Source organism: Lampris incognitus, chromosome 2, assembly GCF_029633865.1.
Source record: "Lampris incognitus isolate fLamInc1 chromosome 2, fLamInc1.hap2, whole genome shotgun sequence".
Classification (NCBI taxonomy): Eukaryota; Metazoa; Chordata; class Actinopteri; order Lampriformes; family Lampridae; genus Lampris; species Lampris incognitus.
In genome coordinates this window covers 52,960,534-52,981,834 of record NC_079212.1, presented here as the reverse complement: position 1 = coordinate 52,981,834, position 21,301 = coordinate 52,960,534, and the positions used below count along the sequence as shown (strand labels likewise).

Below are 21,301 nucleotides of genomic sequence, written 5' to 3'. Positions count from 1 at the left end.
GTTTTGTTTTTGCTTTTTGTGAGCGATATATGCAAATGCTAGAAGCTGCTGTAAACTGGAGCCAAAATTTCAAATTCCTAATATACATAAGCACACTTGGCCAATAAATTTGATTCTGATTCTGATTAAGATTTATTCGCCTAAACACACCTCCTCACGCCACCCTGAGTAATCTTGAACATTTTAAAATACGTATGTTCACCTGGCTGCTGGTTGATGAGAACTAGCAACTCATTTCACAACAGTAACACAGTCACGGCATCAAACAACAGGACAATAGGCAAGCCTCCTTCCCCTGATATACAACATCTTACACTTGACAATGTTTCTCACAAGACCTGAAATTATTTAGGTAGGACAAGTGCTGTTTTGTTTTTTTGAGAACTGCCACTGAGGTTAAAGGATGTCCTAAAATGTACACCGTACATGGAGCCAAACAGTGTCCAAAGGACATTAACAAATGAACCCTAATGAGAGTGATGGAGAGTTTGCAGCGTTTTGTCCGACTTAATAAAGGAACAAAGAGCATAAGTTGGAGAAGACGAAAGGAAGGGACTATTGTTAAGCAGAGGAACTTACTCTGATGAGTGTGAAAATGTCATCCATGTAGGGACGGATGTGGATCTTCACAAAACACACTACCATTCCCATCTGCTGGAAGAGGAACTGGACAAGAGAAAAAGAGAGGAGTGAATAGGCATCATCTCATGGCCATGCTTTGGTCATGCAGGGGTCTGCAGGTGTAAGACAATTAAATTTAATACTTTTTAAGACCTTATTTAAGATAAGATAAAAAGAAATTCATGACTGACTATGGGACAAATCATAGGGGGATTTTTCAGTCAGCACATGGCACAAGTGGGGCAAATCTAGGTTTTGTTTTAAAAACGGGGGGCACAAAGACATCATAACTTATTGAGAAAGGTCTACTTAATCTCCGAGCATGTTGAGCATGTTCCAGCCAAACAATGACGAGATGAACGTCTGGAATTTCTCTATTATTTGCAGAAGCATTGCAGACAGGTGTAAAGCTAAGTACATACATTTGTTTCAATGCAGAGGTCAGTATTAGGTAGGAAAAGGGTAGTTTCAGAACTAGAAATGTCTAGCTTTGTCAGGTAACAGTTTTCGTTTTACCAGTGTCCATTGGGTCAGATGGGAAGGCAACTGATGAGGTATTGTTATAAATCTAACCATACTTTTTCCCTCCCCACAGCGCTTTTCACAGATAAGTGCAAGGGTTTGGATTTCTCTCTACAGGTTCAATTTGACAGGTAAATACAACATTGTAGTCGCAAAGCAGCGCTTTGCTACAGTGGAACAACCGAGATCACCGAGGTACGCAAGTATTTACCAGTCAACAAGCCAGCCTTATTCCTCTCATAAGTGCCACCACCTACCTCACGTATGCTGGCATCACAGACCCGGATGACATTGAGGAACGTTGGCATGACTTGGGGCAGGAACTGCACACACTTGAGGCCCAGTGACTTGAAGATAAAAGTAACCGCCTGGACCACCATTGTGTGATGGTTTGAGAGCGAGGGATCTCTCAAGATGCGCATCAGAGTAACAATGGCCACCGCTGGATAAAACTCATCTAGGGGCAGGTTGCCCATGTTTACTAGCATCTCACTGGTGCTGTAGTCCGCTGGAAGAAAGGGAAAGGATTCATTAAGATGTTATGTTAAAAATCAGTGGCTTCAGAAAGTATTCACCTGCCTCCACTGATTATTTCTGGTTTTCATGCAGCGAAAAGGGACATCATCACTTACATATATTTTGTTTTTTGCCATTTTTCATGGATTTTTATCTGTTCATGTGAAAGTACATTTTATGATGTCAAAATGAAATTAAGTACTGATATCTCTTCAAAACTATATTAAAAATCAAAACCTGAACATTGCATTTAATTTATAAATGTTCACTCATTCATACTGATAACTTAAACTGGGCCCAGTGCAGGTTTCTATTAGGAATTTTTGCTGTTGACCAATGTCATCGGCAACTTTTTAATTTTCTGGACATTTGAGAAATTTACTGGATAATCACAGACACCTTAGCCATTTTTGCCCAGTTGACTTACACTTCTATCTTTAAAAATAGAAGCATATCCATCCCGAACAACTAGCAAGTTGATATAAAACCTCATTATAAAACTGCACAAGCATTTCAGTGACAGAAATTCTTATCAATTCCAATGAAACATCCAGCCACGACAAGTTAATCAATGTTAAAGTAAAGGTAAAATTCTCCCTTTACAACACCAATTTTTCTGTCAACATAGCATATAGTGAGGATTTTACTGCTTCAGTTGACTATATTATCCATCAGTATGCACATGCCTGAAATCATTGGAAAAATGTTCCTTTACAATACAATATGATACAATATGATACGATACAATACGATATGGTACGGTACGGTACGATACAGTATGATACAATACCACACAATGTAATATAATATGATATGCTATATGATATAATATAATATAATGGATGGATGGATACAATACAATACAAAAAACTTTATTAATCCCGCTAGGGGCAATTTGTAGTTTGTTGTACACAAAACACAGTAACATGCAAACAAACAAATAACACAAACAATAAACACCCCAGGACGCAACATGTGGAATAAAATCTATAAGCTCTATAAGTAATTAATACTGATAAACTAGTTAAACTTGGTAAATAAAATAAGATAAACTTGATAAATACAATAAAATGATCTGATAAAAATCACTACGGAGCATTTAGCAGTCAAATTATGGAGCGAATGAATGATTTAGAATAAGGGTTAGTTTTACAAGCAGGTGAAACATAACACCCTGGTGGCAACAGAGAACATTCACTTGCTAGAACTTGTCCAGAAGAAGCAAACATACTTGCTGCTTTCTGGAGGATTTGTTGGTTGCAAAAATAATTCAGATTTCTTTGTTTCGCTGCGGTGACCTTAGAACAAATTTTAACAATGCTGTTCAGGTTGTTTCTGTCTTTTACCATGAGGCTGTGAAACCAGCAGATAAAAGAAAAACTCAATTAAAGACTGATAAAAGCCACAAGATGACAGGACTGATAGAAAAGGAATTTAGTTTGTGCAGAAGGGGAATTCTCTGTTGCCCCCGTTTCACAACAGCCTCAGTGTTCACATCAAATTTAAGGTGATCATCGATGATGGCGCCCAAATATTTGTATGATGAAACCATTTCCACACTGTCATTATGTATGATGCACTCTGGCTGCATCTCTGTTACGTCTAAAATCAATCATCAGTTCCTTGGTTTTAGAAACATTTACGTCCAAGAAGTTGTTATCACACCAAGAAATAAAATCAGGGAGAGCATTCTCATGGACCGATTCTGAACCTTGGAGAAGGGTCAGCAATGCAGTGTCTTTAAAATAAATAGTGGGTTAAATAAGTTCATCTGGACTCAAGCTTAAGTGGGAGAAACATTTCATCATCATCGAAGTGACCTTCTCAATCTCAGCTGACTGCAGGTATCTGCAGGTATCCCCACCTTCATAAACGGCACAGCTGCATAATGACTGAAACCTGTGCTCTAACACCAGTTTCATATGCAAACTCCTGTCACTATTAACTACAGTGGCCATGTGTACTATTCACAGAGGAGTGGGGAATAGCTGCAATCACAGCATTGTACGATGGTGACTGATGTACTCTTAAGCCCCCTCCTCAGTTCAGGGATGGTCATTCCCTCTTCATGTAGATGGCCTGTTTGACTCCCCATTCAAAGCTGATCGAAGAGAGAAGGACAAGCGCTGTCTTAAGTATAAACCAGTGGTGATTCCGCATATGGCAGGGGTGACAGTACAGTTCAGACCCATATTTTCCAAACACTGTGTCTCGGTTGCTTTCAAACCCCAAAACACACTGTGCCAGAAATTGGTCCCTTCCAAAGATCAAGTCCCCCGGCACAAACAGAGCAATATAGTGTACGCTGTTAAGTGCGGGAGGATAGCCGTGACTTGTACCTCAGGGAAACCAAACACTCTGGTGAACTGGATAGCACAACACAGAAGAGCAACCTCGTTCAGTCAGAACTAAATGGTCTACACCAACCTACAGGCCAGTGGCCACTTGGGTTGGGCGATATGTCAACATTTTCCAACCGGCCATTTTCAGCCCAACAATCGGCGATTGCCAATTATTTTGACTATCAACAGGACGCACCCGGCAAGCCAAAAGACCTAAATTAAGTAATGTGCTGTCTTTGCAAATGAGTAGTGCCAGCAAAACATTCTAATACTACCAATTTGCATGAGCATTAATGTGAAAATCCAGTTTTACTGAAACATTACAGCCTATGGGTCCTCTGGGTCCTCTCCTTTTCTCCCTCTACACGACATCCCTGGGTTCTGTTATTCGCTCGCATGATTTCTCTTACCATTGTTATGCCATTGACACCCAGCTGATCTTGTCCTTTCCTCCCTCTGATACACAAGTAGAGACACTCATTGCTGCGTGCTTGACTGACATCTCGGAGTGGATGGCGACACACCACCTGAAGCTCAATCTGGACAAGACAGAGCTGATGTTCCTCCCGGGGGAAGGTTGCCCGCACCGAGACCTGGCCATCACCGTTGACAACACCGCGGTGACGCCAACTCGGACTGTGAGGAATCTGGGTGTGATCCTGGACGACCAACTGTCGTTTGCTGCAAACATTGGTTGCTCGCTCCTGCAGATTTCTCCTCTATAACATCAGGAGGATTCGCCCATTCCTCACCGACGAGATGGCACAGGTGGTCATCCAAGCTCTGGTCATCTCCCGGCTGGACTACAGCAACTCCATCCTTACTGGCGCCCCGGCGACGGCCATCAGACCTCTGGAGCTTGTTCAGAAAGCTGCAGCTCGTCTGGTGTTCAACCACCCTAAGTCCTCCCACACAACTCCCCTTCTCATGTCCCTACACTGGCTCCTAGTAGCTGCTCGCATCTAGTTTAAGACTCTGGTGCTAGCCTACAGGGCAGTGAAAGGAACAGCGCCTTCTTATCTCCAGGCCATGGTCAAGCCCTACACCCCCGCCAGACCACTTCGCTCTGCTGCCTCGGGACGCCTGGTTGCCCCGTCGCTCAGAGGCCCCTGCTGCCGATCGACCCGGTCACGGCTCTTTTCTGTCCTGGCCCCACAGTGGTGGAATGAACTCCCCACTGATGTCAGGACAGCAGAGTCACTGCCCATCTTTCACCGCATGTTGAAAACTCACCTCTTTAAGAACTACTACCCTGTTACTTGTTCTTAGCACTTATTGTATTCACTCATAAAAAAAAACCTCTTTCTTGCGCTTTTATTTTCGCACTGGTTTTGCTCTTAGATGCTTGTTTAGATGCACTTATGACCTCTGATGACTAGTAGTTCTCCTGATTTCCTACGTTAAATGATGCACTTATTGTAAGTTGCTTTGGATAAAAGCGTCGGCTAAATGACTGTAATGTAATGTAATGTAAAGTAAAGCCTATAAGCCACTCTTCTTCAAATAAACAATATAAATCACCTTGAGATCTTTAATAATAATAATAATAAATCAAACTTATATAGCGCTTTTCTAACACTCAACGTTGCTTTATAATAAATGGGGTGAAACAAGACAACAGATAAACATAACACAGACATACAGGGGTGGATGGGAAGGGGGGCTATGAGAGGGAGAAACAGCTGCCACACATGACGCCAGCAGTACTCTCCTATTTAAACACATACAAAAGAGCAAGAACAACAAAACACAACAGCACTGTAGATGACTGATGTATGTAGGGCAGGGGTGGACAAATTGGTAGCCCGGGCGCCCGGGACAAGCAGATTAAGTGCCTGGGCTACCACTTGTTAATACTTAAAAGCCCGGCGGACTAGTGACTAACGTTAAACTGTCTACAATTTTTTTCCCCTCCTCTGTTGACTAAAAAAAATCACGTCGGCCCACCATTGGCTGTAAATACCAAAATAAAATCTTCATTTGCGGTTTATTCTTGAAAACGCAATACTACATTCCAATTGGTTCTTGAAATTTCTGGCGGGATTGGTACTGCTGCTTGTCACTGGTGCACACACACTCGCGTCTGTACTGCTGGGCGTACAGCGACCCTACGAAGAACTTCCACAAGTTATGGCAATTGGTAAGTGCTAAATTGCGTTAGCTGGCTAATTAGTAGAGTGTACTAATGTACTGTTAGCTGAGGTAGTTGATTTATTAGAATAGTTAGCGAACATAACCACAGTTAGCTAGCTAGCTAATGTTAGCTAACAACCACATTGGTTAGCGGTTAGCTAAAATTAACAAGCTCGCTAAGCAGCAACGTTAGCTAATGTCTGATAGTCTGGATAGCTATCGACATATTTTAGATGGAAGTAACATTAAAATATCGTTAACATTGTTTTAGTCTATTTGGCCAGCTAACTTACATTAGTTGAGTCAGGGCGTCACGTCGAAGCTGAAGGAGGCATGTATTCGCTTTTGAGATATGGATTTAATGTATCGAAACCTGACGCAGCCGATGAGGGTCCCCGTGCGGGCACCAGCAGTTCCTCTGACTATAACAAAAGCTACGACAGCACCAAACGAAAACGGAAATATCAAACGCACTGGTCAAAGACTTTCAAATGGCTATCCCCCGAGGGCAAGGACGACAGCGATGAGGAGACTGCACCAAAAACTGGCTTGAATGCTGGCTTGTATGGGGAGTCAAAGAGGCCATCTATATGAAGAGGGAACAACCATCCCTGAACCGAGGAGGGGGGTACTGAATACATCTGTCACCATCTTACAATGCTGTGATTGCAGCTATTCCCCAATCCTCTGTGAATAGCACACATGGCCATTGTAATTAATGGTCGCAGCAATTTGCATATGAAACCGGTGTTAGAGTGCCGGTTTTGGTCATTATGCAGCTGTACTGTTTATAAGGGGGGGATACCTGCAGTAAGCTGAGACTGATGGAGTCATTTCAACAAGTGATGAAACGTTTCTCCCATTCAACGTTTCTGGGATTCCTTACCTGGAGAGCATGCATCAAGACAAATAGTGGCTCGTTGTGTTTACTTATTTCATATGTCTGTCTCCGAAAGCAGCAAACCTAATTTCCGACAGGATCACGAGTATTTTAGAGTGGCTAGAGTAAAAGGTGTTCGCTGTCAGGATGAGGGACCCAAGTCTAACCCATCACTATCAGGATGGAGGGGCCCAAGTCTAACCCATCACTGTCAGGATGAGGGACCCAAGTCTAACCCATCACTGTCAGGATGGAGGGACCCAAGTCTAACCCATCATTGTCAGGATGAGGGACCCAAGTCTCACCCATCACTGTCAGGATGAGGGACCCAAGTCTAACCCTTCACTGTCAGGATGTGGGACCCAAGTCTAACCCATCACTGACTGTTTCCCATGCTGCTGGCTGGGTAGTACTTAAGATGAAACATAACAATCTCTATATCTCTTGTGGAGGCGGTTGGTGTTTCAACAAATAATTAAAACTGTCCAGCCATTCAATGCTCTGCAATCTCATCATAACACCCGCATAGTCACCACGAGTCACAGCCTAAGAACTGGCCAATGTAAAACCACCGTGTTGTTCAAATAATAGTTGTGTGGCGAGGACTCCCTTTGTCTCCTTGTCTTCCTGTCTCTCTCTTCCCCCGTCTGGAATTTCACCAGAGATAAGTAAGCAAAGTCTTTTCAGATTCTGAGTTTGCAAAGTTGCCTTCGACCAAACACACATAAAGGTACCAAACAGACTTCAACCAGACCAGAGGACCTTCAGAGTCATGCTTTTTTTTCCCCCCACAGAATCAAAATACTTTATTCATCTCTGAGGGGAATTTTTTTTGCCCCTTTTTCTCCCTAATTGTACTTGGCCACCTACCCCACTCTTCTGAGCCATGCCAGTCTCTGCTCCACCTCCTCTGTCGATCCAGGGGGGGCTGCAGACTACCACATGCCTCCTGCCATACATGTGGAGTCACCAGCTGCCTCTTTTCACCTGACAGTAAGGAGTTTCACCAGGGGGATGTAGCACGCGGGAGGATCACGCTATTCCCCCCAGTTCCCCCTCCCCCCTGAACAGGTGCCCTGACCGACCAGAGGAGGTGCTACTGCAACGACCAGGACACATACCCACATCTGGCTTCCCACCTGCAGACACGGCCAATTGTGTCTGTAGGGACGCCCGACCAAGCCGGAGGTAACACAGGCATTCGAACTGGCTATCCCCATGTTGGTAGGCAACGGAACAGACCACCACGCCACCCAGACGCCCCTCACAGGACCTTCACAATCATGTTTTTGATGTGATTATCCAATTTATAGCAGGGAACGAGAACACTTAACCTTCCCAGGTTATCTTCCCCATTGATCACATGAAGGAGTTAATCCCATCTCCACACAAGACGACAACTCTTTTCCACAGAAGAGGAAATCAATTTCTCATCTCATCATTGGTGAATACGGGAGTTGTGTACACATCTTCTCTTACTCAGGACAACGACTTGAAATAATCCATTCGTTTCATTCTCTCCTCTCTCTCTCCCTGCCTCTCCCTAACTCCCTCTAACACACACACACACACACACACACACACACACAACCTCCGAACTCCTCTCTGACTGAGCTAGAGGCTGTTGACCTTATCTGAGGTCAGAGATTCCAGCATTCCTTACAGAGCTGTAAGGTAACTCTGTTTCTGCACATGCCTGGATAGATATGAATTAATTGTTTTCCCCTGTAGTAACACAACTAGCATTCCTCAGCCAATAATTTCATGAACAATGAGCTAGGCCCTATAACTGTAATGCTTACACTGCTTGAGAGCGATTCAAGAGCACAATTGTATTTCTACCATGTAACGATACTGCCACCTAGTGGCCATACGTGGTCAGGTCTCTCGGATCAAACGATACACCATTATCCGTGTTTTATTATTTGATTTTATTATTTCCTTTCATTTAATTTTATTGACGTTATTCAGTTAATGTTGTCATATATGATGGTATTTGTATCATATGGTGATCAACAAGTCGTTAGTTAACTTCATCTGACGGTAGCTATAGCAACTCGTCACGCTAGATAGTTTACATAGACATCATTGTGGAATGCAATAGGAGGACTGCTGTTTGATCATATGTTCTCTGGTGTGTTAGACAACACGCTGTGATATACTTGCCATGTTTAAAATGACTATCGATGGACCAGGGTGTTTCAGCAGGGTGTGGAGTCTGAATTAAATAATCCGCTCTCCTAAAATCACGCAATGAATACCAGTGAGGAGGCGGATCGAGATGCTCGACGCAAAAACCATCGAACCCGCCTGTGGAGCGCCCAGAGAAGGGCTGGGTGAACAGCCAAGCCTATCTCTTCGTTAGCTTTTTCCAAGCTCTTTTAAGTCTTCTTTTCTAAGTTTTTTTTTTCACAAGTCTTTTTTTCCCTCCAGTTTTCTCTTATTTTTCCACTTCTTTTTATGCTGAGTATTTTTATGTTTTTTTTTTCTTCTTTATTTCACAAAGTTGTGCTAAACTCAACGTTATTATCATTTACATCTTTTTGGAAATAATCCTCACTTCTGTATCTCCTCTCAGCTGAGTAAGTTTGATATTTTTTTCATTTAATCACAAGCAAAGTCACAAGGAAGTTTTATCGTCCGGCCAAAGAAAGGAGTTTCACGTTATTTTTACGGCGTGAGATCAGGTTAGCGTAGTAGATTACTACTGTTTGACAATTGCTTAAACAGACCAACTAACCAATCAAAGACCCCAGTTAACAACTAAATTCAGACTGTTGCCAAGGACACGACCAGACTAGCTAATCAGTGTCTGATTGGTGCTTAGTGACCCAGGCAGTGGCCCAGCCTACGCTACACACAACCTGTAGTGGGACATCAACGAAAAACCAGCCGGCGCTCGACATTGTTGCCAGGCAACCTCAACTCACTTGTGGGTTAAATTCCGCACGAACGTTGGGACTAAGCCTGCATCACTGACTACAACGGCCTCCATCGAACCAACTCATCTCTACAGTGACCCTTCATCTAAAGTAGAACCGAGTCAAATCTGCTGTCTTTGATCAGAGTTGATGTCAAATAGTGATCTAAGATGTCAATTTTAAGCTTTAGAAACATTTTAATCACTTCATAGCGTCTCGCATTCATTGGCAGATCTGAAAATCACATACCCTTTTACACCATTGCCAAACTGAGTGATAAGCTCTAGTTTGCCAGTTGAAAGGGATAATTTCATTCATCTACTTGATTCTGATTTCCCATCTATTCATGCACACTATTGTTGGCAAACATCCATCCATTAATCTGAACCGCTTATACTGCTCTCAGGGTCATGGGGATGCTGAAGCCTATTCCAGCAGCCACTGGGAGAGAGGCGGGGAGACACCCTGGACAGGCTGCCTGGCCATCACAGGGCACGCGGGCGCGCACACACACACACACACACACCCCCCTAGGGACAATTTAGTACAGCAGAGTCACCTGGCCTACATGCCTTTGGACTGTGGGAGGAAACCAGAGCCCCAGAGGAAACCCACGCAGACACGGGGAGAACATGCAAACTCCACACAGAGGATGACCCGGGATGACCCCCAAGGCTGGACTACCCCGGGGCTCGAACCCAGGACCTTCTTCTGTGAGGCGACCGCGCTAACCACCGCGCCACCGTACCGCCCTGTTGGCAAACATTAAGTTGTTAATAAATTTCTTCATTATTGAAAGTTAATGCATGTGTGTTTCTCTAAAAAGTAAAAACAGAAATCCCTGTAATTGAGAATATCTGAAACTAATTAATTTGGTTGAATCAGATTTCCATACCGGATCAGTTGGGGCCCAGGTTACAAATGACCGCCACAGGTACTGTTGATCAGCAGGGTGCTAGTGGAAACTATGCTACTGTTGGGTGAGTAGGGTAGGAGTGTGGAGGTGAGAGTCGGAACTTTGAATGTTGGCACTATGACTGGTAGAGGGAGAGAGCTGGCTGATATGATGGAGAGAAGAAAGGTAGGTATACTGTGTGTGCAAGAGACCAGGTGGAAGGGGTGGAAGGCCAGGAGCATCGGAGGTGGGTTCAAACTCTTCTACCATGCCGGATACACTTGAGGAGAAAAAAAAGGGGGGGGATCTTCTACCATGGTGCGGATATGAGAAATGGGGTAGGGGTAATTCTGAAGGAAGAGTATGTCAAGAGTGTGTTGGAGAGGAAGAGAGTGTCGGACAGAGTGATGAGTATGAAGCTGGAAATAGAAGGTGTGATGATGAAGGTTATCAGCACATATGCCCCACAGGATGGGTGTGAGATGAAAAAGAAAGAAGAATTCTGGAGTGAGTTTGATGAAGTGGTGGACAGTGTACCCAAGGAGGAGAGTGGTGATTGGAGCGGACTTCAGTGGACATGTTGGTGAAGGGAACAGAGGTGATGGATAGGTATGGTGTCAAGGAGAGGTATGTGGAAGGTCAGACGGTGGTGGATTTTGTGAAAAGGATGAAAATGGCTGTGGTGAATACATATTTCAAGAAGAGGGAGGAACACAGGGTGACGTATAAGAGTAGAGGAAGGTGCACACAGGTGGACTATAGCTTATGTAGAAGGCGCGCTCTGAAAGGGATTAGAGACTGCAAGGTGGTGACAGGGGAAAACATAAATAGGCAGCATCGGATGGTGGTCTGTAGGATGACTTTGGAGACCAAGAAGGGTAATATGCACAGTAATATGTACATTTTACAGTATGTACAGTTGGTGGCAAACTGCCAGGGCCTTCTAGGCCTTCGGTTAAAGCCTAAGACTCCACAGAAAAAGGAAAACACTTTCATAAATATAATACAATCTTCTAATCAATCTGTTAATATCGCATTACATTTCGATTTTGACTACACATATGAATTCGGGAGGCTCTGCTTGCAGTCTCTCAGCCAAAAAAAATCATCCAATCAGCCTTTTCCCTCTGTTGTAACCGTGTGAGAAGACTCCTCCTGCCAGCGCCTTTGGCATCTCGAGTGAAGGTCTCCGCTATCTAAATAAGTTAGGCGTTAATACTGGATTGATAGATTACTCAACCAATCAGATTTTGATGTGCAGCGGATGGGCGTATTCTTTTATACTTGCACAGCGTCATAGGGCCTTCGCTGCATACAGTCACGTGACCAATTGTTCAGCCAATCAGCAGCAGCGCCTAGGTCTGTGGTTGAAACCGTTGTGGTTGCATTCTGCAGCACATCGCTGTAGTTGGTGGCTAATGTTAGCTAGCATTTGTGTTTTTGATTTAGTTAGCTAAGCTAGCTAGCCGTGAATGAGAATAATGTCTCAGGGAGAAATCGTGAATGATGTGGTGGCAGATTTCTTAGTCACAGCATTTTCAAGATGATAGTTTGGGGAAAAGCAAAGGATTGTGGAGATGGGCAGACCAACCCCACAGTTAGTGGCTCTGACCCAACCAGGGAAGACTTATGTGCGGCATTTCCAGGCAACCACCTACGAAAGGTACCCGTGGCTCACTAGATCCGAGCAAAGCGGAAAACTTTACTGCTGAGTGTGCTTGGTTTTCTCGTCAGAGAAGGGGTCATGGAACTACACATGCTTCCAAAACCTGGCTTGTCTTACCAAGTCAGCATTAAGACACCAGGATAGCACAGGACACCTCCAGGCAACAGTCAAACTCAAAACATGTGGGGACACAAGAGTGGACCTGCAACTGAATGAGCAGCGAAGAAGGGAAACAGAAATGTGCAATGAAAAAGTGAGACAAAACAGGGAGATATTGAAGAAGCTGATTCATTCTGTCATTGTCCTGGGGAAACAGGAGTTAGCATTTCGCAATCATGAGGAGGGCAAGGACTCAACTAATAAAGGTAATTATTTGGAGCTTCTTTCATTTTTGATCCAGCATGACAAGGATTTGCATCACCACCTGTCTACCAACAGGGTATTCACTGGCACCTCAGGAAAAATACTGAACAAGTTGATTAGTGCTGATGGTGATATACTGGGGGAAGCAACTAAAGAGGAGCTAAGCAAAGCACCATTTGTTGCGGTTATGGTCGATGAATCTACGGACGTTAGCAATGCAGCACAGCTTTCTCTTGTGCTGCGCTATGTGATTGAATGTGATGTCAAAGAGAGATTTTTAAAGTTTGAAGATGTGACAGAGGGCAAGCGAGCAGAAGACATTGCAGCTCTCATCCTCAAATCTCTGGAGGAGTGTAAGTGCGTGCATAAAGTTGTGGCCCAGTGTTATGACAGTGCAGCTGTCATGGCATCCGGTCTAAATGGAGTCCAGGCTAAAGTGAAAGAGCAGATCCCTCTCGCTCTATTTATCCACTGTTGTGTGCACACCCTTAATTTAGTCCTGACACAAGGTGCAGCGAAGATGAGAGAATGCAAGATATTTTTCTCACATCTCTCTGGACTGGCTGCATTCTTCTCCAGGTCTCCGAAATGCATGAAACTGCTAGATCAAATATGTAAACAGTGACTCCCTTGAGTAGCACCGACAAGGTGGAACTTCACTTCCAGGTTGGTCAGCACTGTGGTCGAGATTAAAGATGCACTGAGGGAGGTTTTTGAGTACACCATTGAGCACCATGATGAATATGATGATGCTGCTGTACGCAGTGCAGATGGCTATATCGCATATCTGAACAGCTTCGACTTCAACTTTTTGTCGTCAACTTTTTGTGAGATTTTTGCTTATGCAGATGTACTGTTTGGGATTCTTCAGTTCAAGGCATTAGATATGCAGTTCTGCCTGGCCAGAGTGGAAGAGTTCTGTGAAAATATCGAAAAGCAGAAAGACAGTTTTGATGCGATTTATGATGGGACTGAGTGTGATGTAGGTGAGCCAGGTGGACAGAGAGGCCAGGGGCACAGGGACATTCGTTTAAAATACCGAAACTGCACAGTGACATCTTCGACAACATTCAGACCCAGATCACAAATAGATTTAAAGACCATGAGAAACTTGCTTTCCTTTCCCTTCTCGATCCACAGCAGTTCCCTGTATTCAAAGTCACATTTCCCAATGCTCTCTTCTCCAGACTGACAGAGAGTCATGGGACCCTGTTCGTCCTGCCCCGCCTTAAGACAGAACTCACAGTCATGTATTCTATGGCTGATTTTCAAGGAAAGAGCCCTGCAGACCTGCTCATGTTCCTCCAACAGAAGAAACTGCATGACACAATGCACCACGGCATCTGTTGAAAGGACATTTTCAGCACTTAAAAGAATAAAAACGTATTCCAGGAATACAACGGGACAGACACGACTCACAGCATTGGCCTCCATTGCCACTGAAAAGGACACTGATGGATTTAAAAGCCAAAGGAGTGCTCTATGACTGTGTGACCGACCATTTCATCCAGAAAGAAAGGAGAATGGATTTTGTTTTCAGATAGACAACACTGGTGAATCAAATGTATTTTTTTGTACAGTTAGCTGATTTGCTTAATGTTTGATTGTTTTTATGCCCAGTGGCCCAGCTGGGATGTGTTTATTGAGTTTCTTGATAGTGTTACGACCCTCGGTCTGGAGAGGGTGCAACTATTAGTGTACCGAGTAACAGTGAGGTGAGGGTGCAACACAGTGAGACATAAACGTATAGATATAATAAATATATTTATTAACAATGACAGGACAAGGGAACCGAACGGTTGCCAAAACAAACTATTAACAAAAGTAACCCACCCTTGACAGTGCTGAAAAGCACCAAACCTAAAGACAAAAAGGTGGCAACCGCTGCTAACCTAGTGTGTCTAACAGAGGTAAGCTACGTGATGGGGTGTTTGCCCATGGGCATCTTACCTTGATCCCCTCGCCCAAAAGAGCGAAACATAACTCAAAATAGTCACAATGCAAACTAAACCAAAAACGGGCCAGACGTTACAAACACAAAGTAACTACATCACACAAACTAAACTAGCTGGCCGGTGAACTGAAGACATGTGGGGGTTTAAATGGGAGACTGCACAGCTGATGAAAATTGGATGATTCGTTGACCGGTTGATTAGGTGATGAGCACCTGGCGGATACCTGAATGTAGAGTCAGAGTGATACAGGAGGCAACACAAAACTATACGGACACACCCTTGGCCGTAACACCCCCACCCATAAAAACAAGCCCCTACAGGCTTGTTAACAAAACAAAAACCCCACAAGAACAAAAACAAGACAATGTGCTACTTAACAGCAACATGTGACCAAACAAAACGGTGGAGCACCTCAGCCACAACAAGTAGCGCCGCTACATCCAAAATGTGACCCAAATATGGCCAGCACCTTCCCACCAACACATGGTCACCTACCAAGTGGATCCTCAACCACAACAAGTTACTGACAGACAACACAAAGTAGCACACACACCGTCACGGTGGCGACCCACGCTAAATGACGTAGCTGCGTTCGACCCGCAGGTGAACCAGCTACAACTAGTGACCACACCTCGGTCACCGTGGCGACCCACGCCAAATGAGGTAGCTGCGTTCGACCCGCAGGTGAACCAGCTACAACTCGTGACCACACCTCGGTCACCGTGGCGACCCACGCCAAGTGACGTAGCCGCGCTCGACCCGCAGGTGAGCCAGCTACAACTCGTGACCACAGTCACAACACAAGGTGTGCCAGCGTGGACCAGCTGGTGGTGGAAGCAAAGAGCGCAGCGCGCCCCGCACTCATAGCCTTAAAGGTCTACCGTCCGCAACTCCCCTCCAGCCTCTCTGCCACAAATCCCGCCCCCCAAATCTCCCACTGGAGACCTGACTCAGCCTGCCTCTCAGGCGGGCGTCAACACCCACGCCGAGTGCAACACAGGGGACCAGGGATCGAACCACAACAGCCTGGCCGGCAGCTCCGCCCTAGCATCGGACCTCGTCCGCGTCGGCACGAAGCTCTGCCACCAGAACCAACACCATGGCAGAGGATGAAAGGAAGTGGACCAGCAGCCACGGCCGTACCCACCACCAAACCAAGAACACACCAACAACACTAAACAATAATGAACACTGTGCTCAACACCACCCAACACCGAACGCTAACACAGCACACTACAGGAAACAGCAACTAGCCAGACCAAAGCCGCCAAGATCCCGGACGAGCCCCCATTTGTTACGACCCTCGGTCTGGAGAGGGTGCAACTATTAGTGTACCGAGTAACAGTGAGGTGAGGGTGCAACACAGTGAGACATAAACGTATAGATATAATAAATATATTTATTAACAATGACAGGACAAGGGAACCGAACGGTTGCCAAAACAAACTATTAACAAAAGTAACCCACCCTTGACAGTGCTGAAAAGCACCAAACCTAAAGACAAAAAGGTGGCAACCGCTGCTAACCTAGTGTGTCTAACAGAGGTAAGCTACGTGATGGGGTGTTTGCCCATGGGCATCTTACCTTGATCCCCTCGCCCAAAAGAGCGAAACATAACTCAAAATAGTCACAATGCAAACTAAACCAAAAACGGGCCAGCCGTTACAAACACAAAGTAACTACATCACACAAACTAAACTAGCTGGCCGGTGAACTGAAGACATGTGGGGGTTTAAATGGGAGACTGCACAGCTGATGAAAATTGGATGATTCGTTGACCGGTTGATTAGGTGATGAGCACCTGGCGGATACCTGAATGTAGAGTCAGAGTGATACAGGAGGCAACACAAAACTATACGGACACACCCTTGGCCGTAACAATAGCATATTCATATGCCCAGCGGGATTACTTCCAGAAGGCTGTATGTTACACCATGTTGCCACACCATGTCGCTGTTGTGAAAGTGAAAAGTGTCAAATAACTTGATGGTGGTGATGATCGTGATGATAACCACTTTTACGACTAAAACATTGCAGCAAGGTGATATGATGGCTGTCTTTGGGTAGTTATGAGGAGGTGACATCTCACCGAAGGCCTAGGTCTGAAATGCATGGTCCGCTACTGTGTACAGTGTTACGTCATGCCAATAAAGCCATTTGAATTTGAATTTGAGCCAGAGAGTTAAGGCAGAGCCAAGGATCAAATGGTGGAAGTTGAAGAAGGAAGACTGTTGTGTGGCATTCAGGGAGGAGTTAAGACAGGCACTGGGTGGTAGTGAAGAGCTGCCGGATGGCTGGGCAACCACTGCAGAAATAGTGAGGGAGACAGCTAGGAAGGTACTTGGTGTGTGATCTGGACAGAGGAAGGAAGACAAGGAGACTTGGTGTTGGAATGAGAAAGTAAAGCAAAGTATACTGAGGGAGAGGTTGGCAAAGAAGAAGTGGGATAGTCAGAGAGATGGAAAAAAGTAGACAGGAGTACAAGGAGATGCAGCGTGAAGCGAAGAGAGAGGTGGCGAAGGCAAAGGAAAACATGTATGGTGAGTTGTATGAGAGGTTGGACACTAAGGAAGGAGAAAAGGACTTGTACTGTTTGGCTAGACAGACGATACGAGCTGGGAAGGATGTACAGCAGGTTAGGGCAATGAAGGCTAGAGATGGAAATGTGCTGACAAGGGAAGAGAGTGTGTTGAGAAGGTGGAAGGAGTACTTTGAGGGGCTGATGAATGGAGAAAATGAGAGAGAGAGAAGGTTGGATGATGTGGAGATAATAAATCAGGAAGTGCAGTGGATTAGCAAGGAGGAAGTGAGGACAGTTATGAAGAGGACGAAGAGTGGAAAGGCGATTGGTCCAGATGTCCAGATGACATACCTGTGGAGGCATGGAGATGTTTAGGAGAGATGGCAGTGGAGTTTTTAACTAGATTGTTCAACACAATCTTAGAAAGTGACAGGATGCCTGAGGAGTGGAGAAGAAGCATACTGGTACCGATTTTCAGGCGTGAGGGTGATTTTCAGACCTGCAGCAATTACAGAGGAAAAAAGTTGATCACCCACAGCATGAAGATATGGGAAAGAGTAATAGAAGCTAGGTTAAGAGGAGAGGTGATATTTGTGAGCGGCAGTATGGCTTCATGCCATGAAACAGCACTACAGGTGTGGTGTTTGCTTTGAGAATGTTAATGGAGGAGTATAGAGAAGGTCAGAAGGAGATACATTGTGTCTTTGTGGATTCAGAGAAAGCATATGACAGGGTGCCGAGAGAAGAGGTTACGTAATGTATATAAGGAAGTCGGGAGTGGCAGAGAAGTATGTAAGTGGTGAAGGATGAGTGGTGCAGGTGTGTGTCAGGAATGATGGAGGGTTTCACGATGGAGGTGGGATTACATCAAAGATCAGCTCTGAGCCCCTTTTTGTTTGCAATGGTGATGGACAGGTTGACGGACGAGATCAGGCAGGAGTCGCCGTGGACTATGATGTTCCCGGATGACTTTGTGATCTGTAGCGAGAGTAGGGAGCAGGTCGAGCAGAGCCTGGAGAAGTGGAGGTATGCACTGGAGAGAAGAGGAATGAAAGTCAGCAGGAGTAAGATGGAATATAGTATATGTGTGAATGAGAAGGAGGACGTAGAATGGTGAGGATGCAAGGAGTGGAGGTGACAAAGGCAGATGAGTTTCAATACTTGAGGGCAACTGTTCAAAGTAACCGGGAGTGCGGAAGAGAGGTAACGAAGAGAGTGCAAACAGGGTGGAGTGGGTGGAGAAGCGTGACAGGAGTGATTTTCGACAAAAGGGTACCAGCAAGAGTTAAAGGGAAGGTTTACAAGATGGTAGTGAGACCAGCTATGTTGTATGGTTTTAAGATGGTGGCACTGACGAAAAGACAGGAGGCAGAGCTGGAGGTGGCAGAGTTGAAGACAGTAAGATTTTCTTTGGGAGTGACAAAGAAGGACAGGATTAGGAATAAGTATATTAGAGGGACAGTTCAGGTTGGACGGTGTGAAGACAAAGCAAGAGAGGAAAACGAAGATGTGGACAGATGTAGACAATGACACTGCATGGATGGTACTGGGTGAGGCCGCCGCAAATGTAAGTCTGCGCCACCATCTCCTACACCGGTACTGGGTGCTGCAAATGTGAGTGAATTCACGCTGCCATCCATAATGCCACCAGCATTATGGAGGTTCAACACTTTGCTTTTGTCAGACAATAAATTCAATAAATTCTTTCGCAGCCTCAATTGATGATTTTATTGCTATAGGTCAGAACAAGACGAAACATGTCTTTCTCACTGCTGCGGGAATCACTGAAAGCGTACCTACGGAGTCAAATTATCTCCTACTCGGCACATTTGAATAAAACCTGTTAAGCCAAACTGCAAGAGCTCTTTGTTAACATTAGTGAATTGGATTAAGAACTTGCTACTTGCCCCTCTCCCAGTTTACTCAAATGTCATGTTGATTTACAGACTGAATTTGATCTCTTCACAACCACTGATGCAGAGTGCCTTCTTTTACATTCACGCTCCACATACTATGAGCATGACGATAAGGCAAGCTGGCTCCTGGCTCACCAACTACTATGTCACCAGGCAGCCTCTCATATGATCCCTAAGATAAAAGACTGATCAGGCACATTGCATATTGACCCCACCACCATCAACTCTGTCTTTTGCTCGTTTTATTCTTCTTTATATAAAGGTCTGAATCTCCATCTGACACCACCGAAATGACTTCTTTCTTAGATAGTCTCAATTTCCCTGTTATAAACCCTGAGGTTGCTAAAGAACTCGATTCACCATTAACTGTAGTGGAAATCATCCTCGCTATGAAAATCATGCAAAACAATAAAGCTCCTGGCCCTGACAGATTTCCAATTGAATTTTTTAAAAGATCTCAGGTTAATCTGGTCCCACGTTTGTATTCTGTTTACAAGGAATCATTGCAACAAGGATCTCTCCCTCCTACTTTAAGACAAGCCGACATAAGTCTGCTTCTAAAAAAGACAAAGACCCAAATCTCTGCAGCTCTTACAGACCTCTTTCCTTAATAAATTTGGATGCTAAGAGCCTAGCTAAGGCTCTGGCCCATTGCTTAGAAAATATCCTCTGAACTATTGTTTCAGATGAACAAACCCGATTTATAAAGGGGCGCCAGCTGTCCTATAATGTCCATACCCTCTTGAATATTATTTATTCTACAACTACCACAACGATCCCAAAGTAGTGGTTTCAGTGGACACTGAAAAAGTTTTCGAAAAGGTTGAATAAGATTACTTGTTTACTATACCAAATAAATTCAGGCCAGAAAATGTATTTAGATCCTGGATACGTCTACTTAAAACATCTCCACAAGTGAGTATCTCCACCAAAGGTATTAAATCCAGGTTTTTCACTTTGTTTCATGGCAACCATAAAGGTTGTCCCTTATCCCCCTATTGTTTGTGCTAGCAATAGAGCCCTTGTCAATCTTTATAAGGTCCTCTCCCATTTTTACTGGGATATCACGATAGGGCATGGAATTCAGGCTATCACTTTATGCTGATGAGTTACTGCTGTTTGTCTCAGATTCAAACCATTCTATACCAACTGTTTTATCCATCCTTCGGAGATTTGGCTCCTTCTCAGGCTATAAAGTAAACATCTCCAAGATTGAATGCTTTCTTATCAATGCTCCGGCATTACAACTTAAACAGTCTGATATCCCTTTTAAATTGAGCCCCTCTGGCTTTAAAATACCTGGGGATCAATGTAACCAGAACATTAACCTCCCCTTTTCTGCCAATTGCCCTTTTAGTGTCTAAAATTAATTCTGACCTTCAAAGATGGAGAAATTTACTTACCTTTGTCATTGATTGGAAGAATTAAAAGTTAAAATGAATGTATTGCCAAAATTCCTGTTTCTGTTCCAATGTCTCCCCCTATTCCTGCTGACAAGTTTTTTAGAACAATTGATCAAGCTATTTCTAGCTTTCTATGGTGTGGAAAGGCACCCAGAATCCGTAAATCTGAACTTCAAAGATGCAAATTCAATGGTGCAAATTCAAAGCAAATTAAATCTTTACCAAATTTCCAATTGTATTATTGGGCAACACACATCCACACAATTTCATTTTGGTTTAAATCAATGGATCTGCCATAGTGTAAGTTAGAGGCACTGTCTTGTGTTTCATCTTCCATAATAGCTTTACTTACCTCTTCTATTCCAACCAACCCCTCTGGGCTCTACAAATAACCGAGTGATACAATCTGCTCCCAAAATCTGGTACCAATTCAGGAGGCATTTCAAATTTATTTCGGCATCTACCTCAGATCCCTTACTGAGGAATCATTTATTTCAACCCACATTTAAAGACCCCCACCTCTTCTGTATGGCATGATAAAGGTCTGAAATTTTTTAAAGACCAGAGTAAGGATGGTATTTTTCATAACTTTGCAGATATATCAAGTGAATTTTATCTCCCATTTTCAAATCACTTTCGATATTTTA

The 21,301-nt window shown here is 44.2% G+C and overlaps 1 protein-coding gene across 1 annotated transcript in view; it reads right to left on the bottom strand.

The window, feature by feature from the left end:
- Positions 1-21,301, bottom strand: part of mtor (mechanistic target of rapamycin kinase) — a 400,677-nt gene that overhangs the window by 278,569 nt on the left and 100,807 nt on the right. The window contains exons 19-20 of the mRNA XM_056274929.1: positions 1,401-1,651; positions 580-666 (exon numbers count right to left, since the gene is read on the bottom strand). Coding sequence (XP_056130904.1) covers positions 580-666; positions 1,401-1,651 — 338 coding nt within the window. The remainder of the gene's footprint in view (positions 1-579; positions 667-1,400; positions 1,652-21,301) is intronic.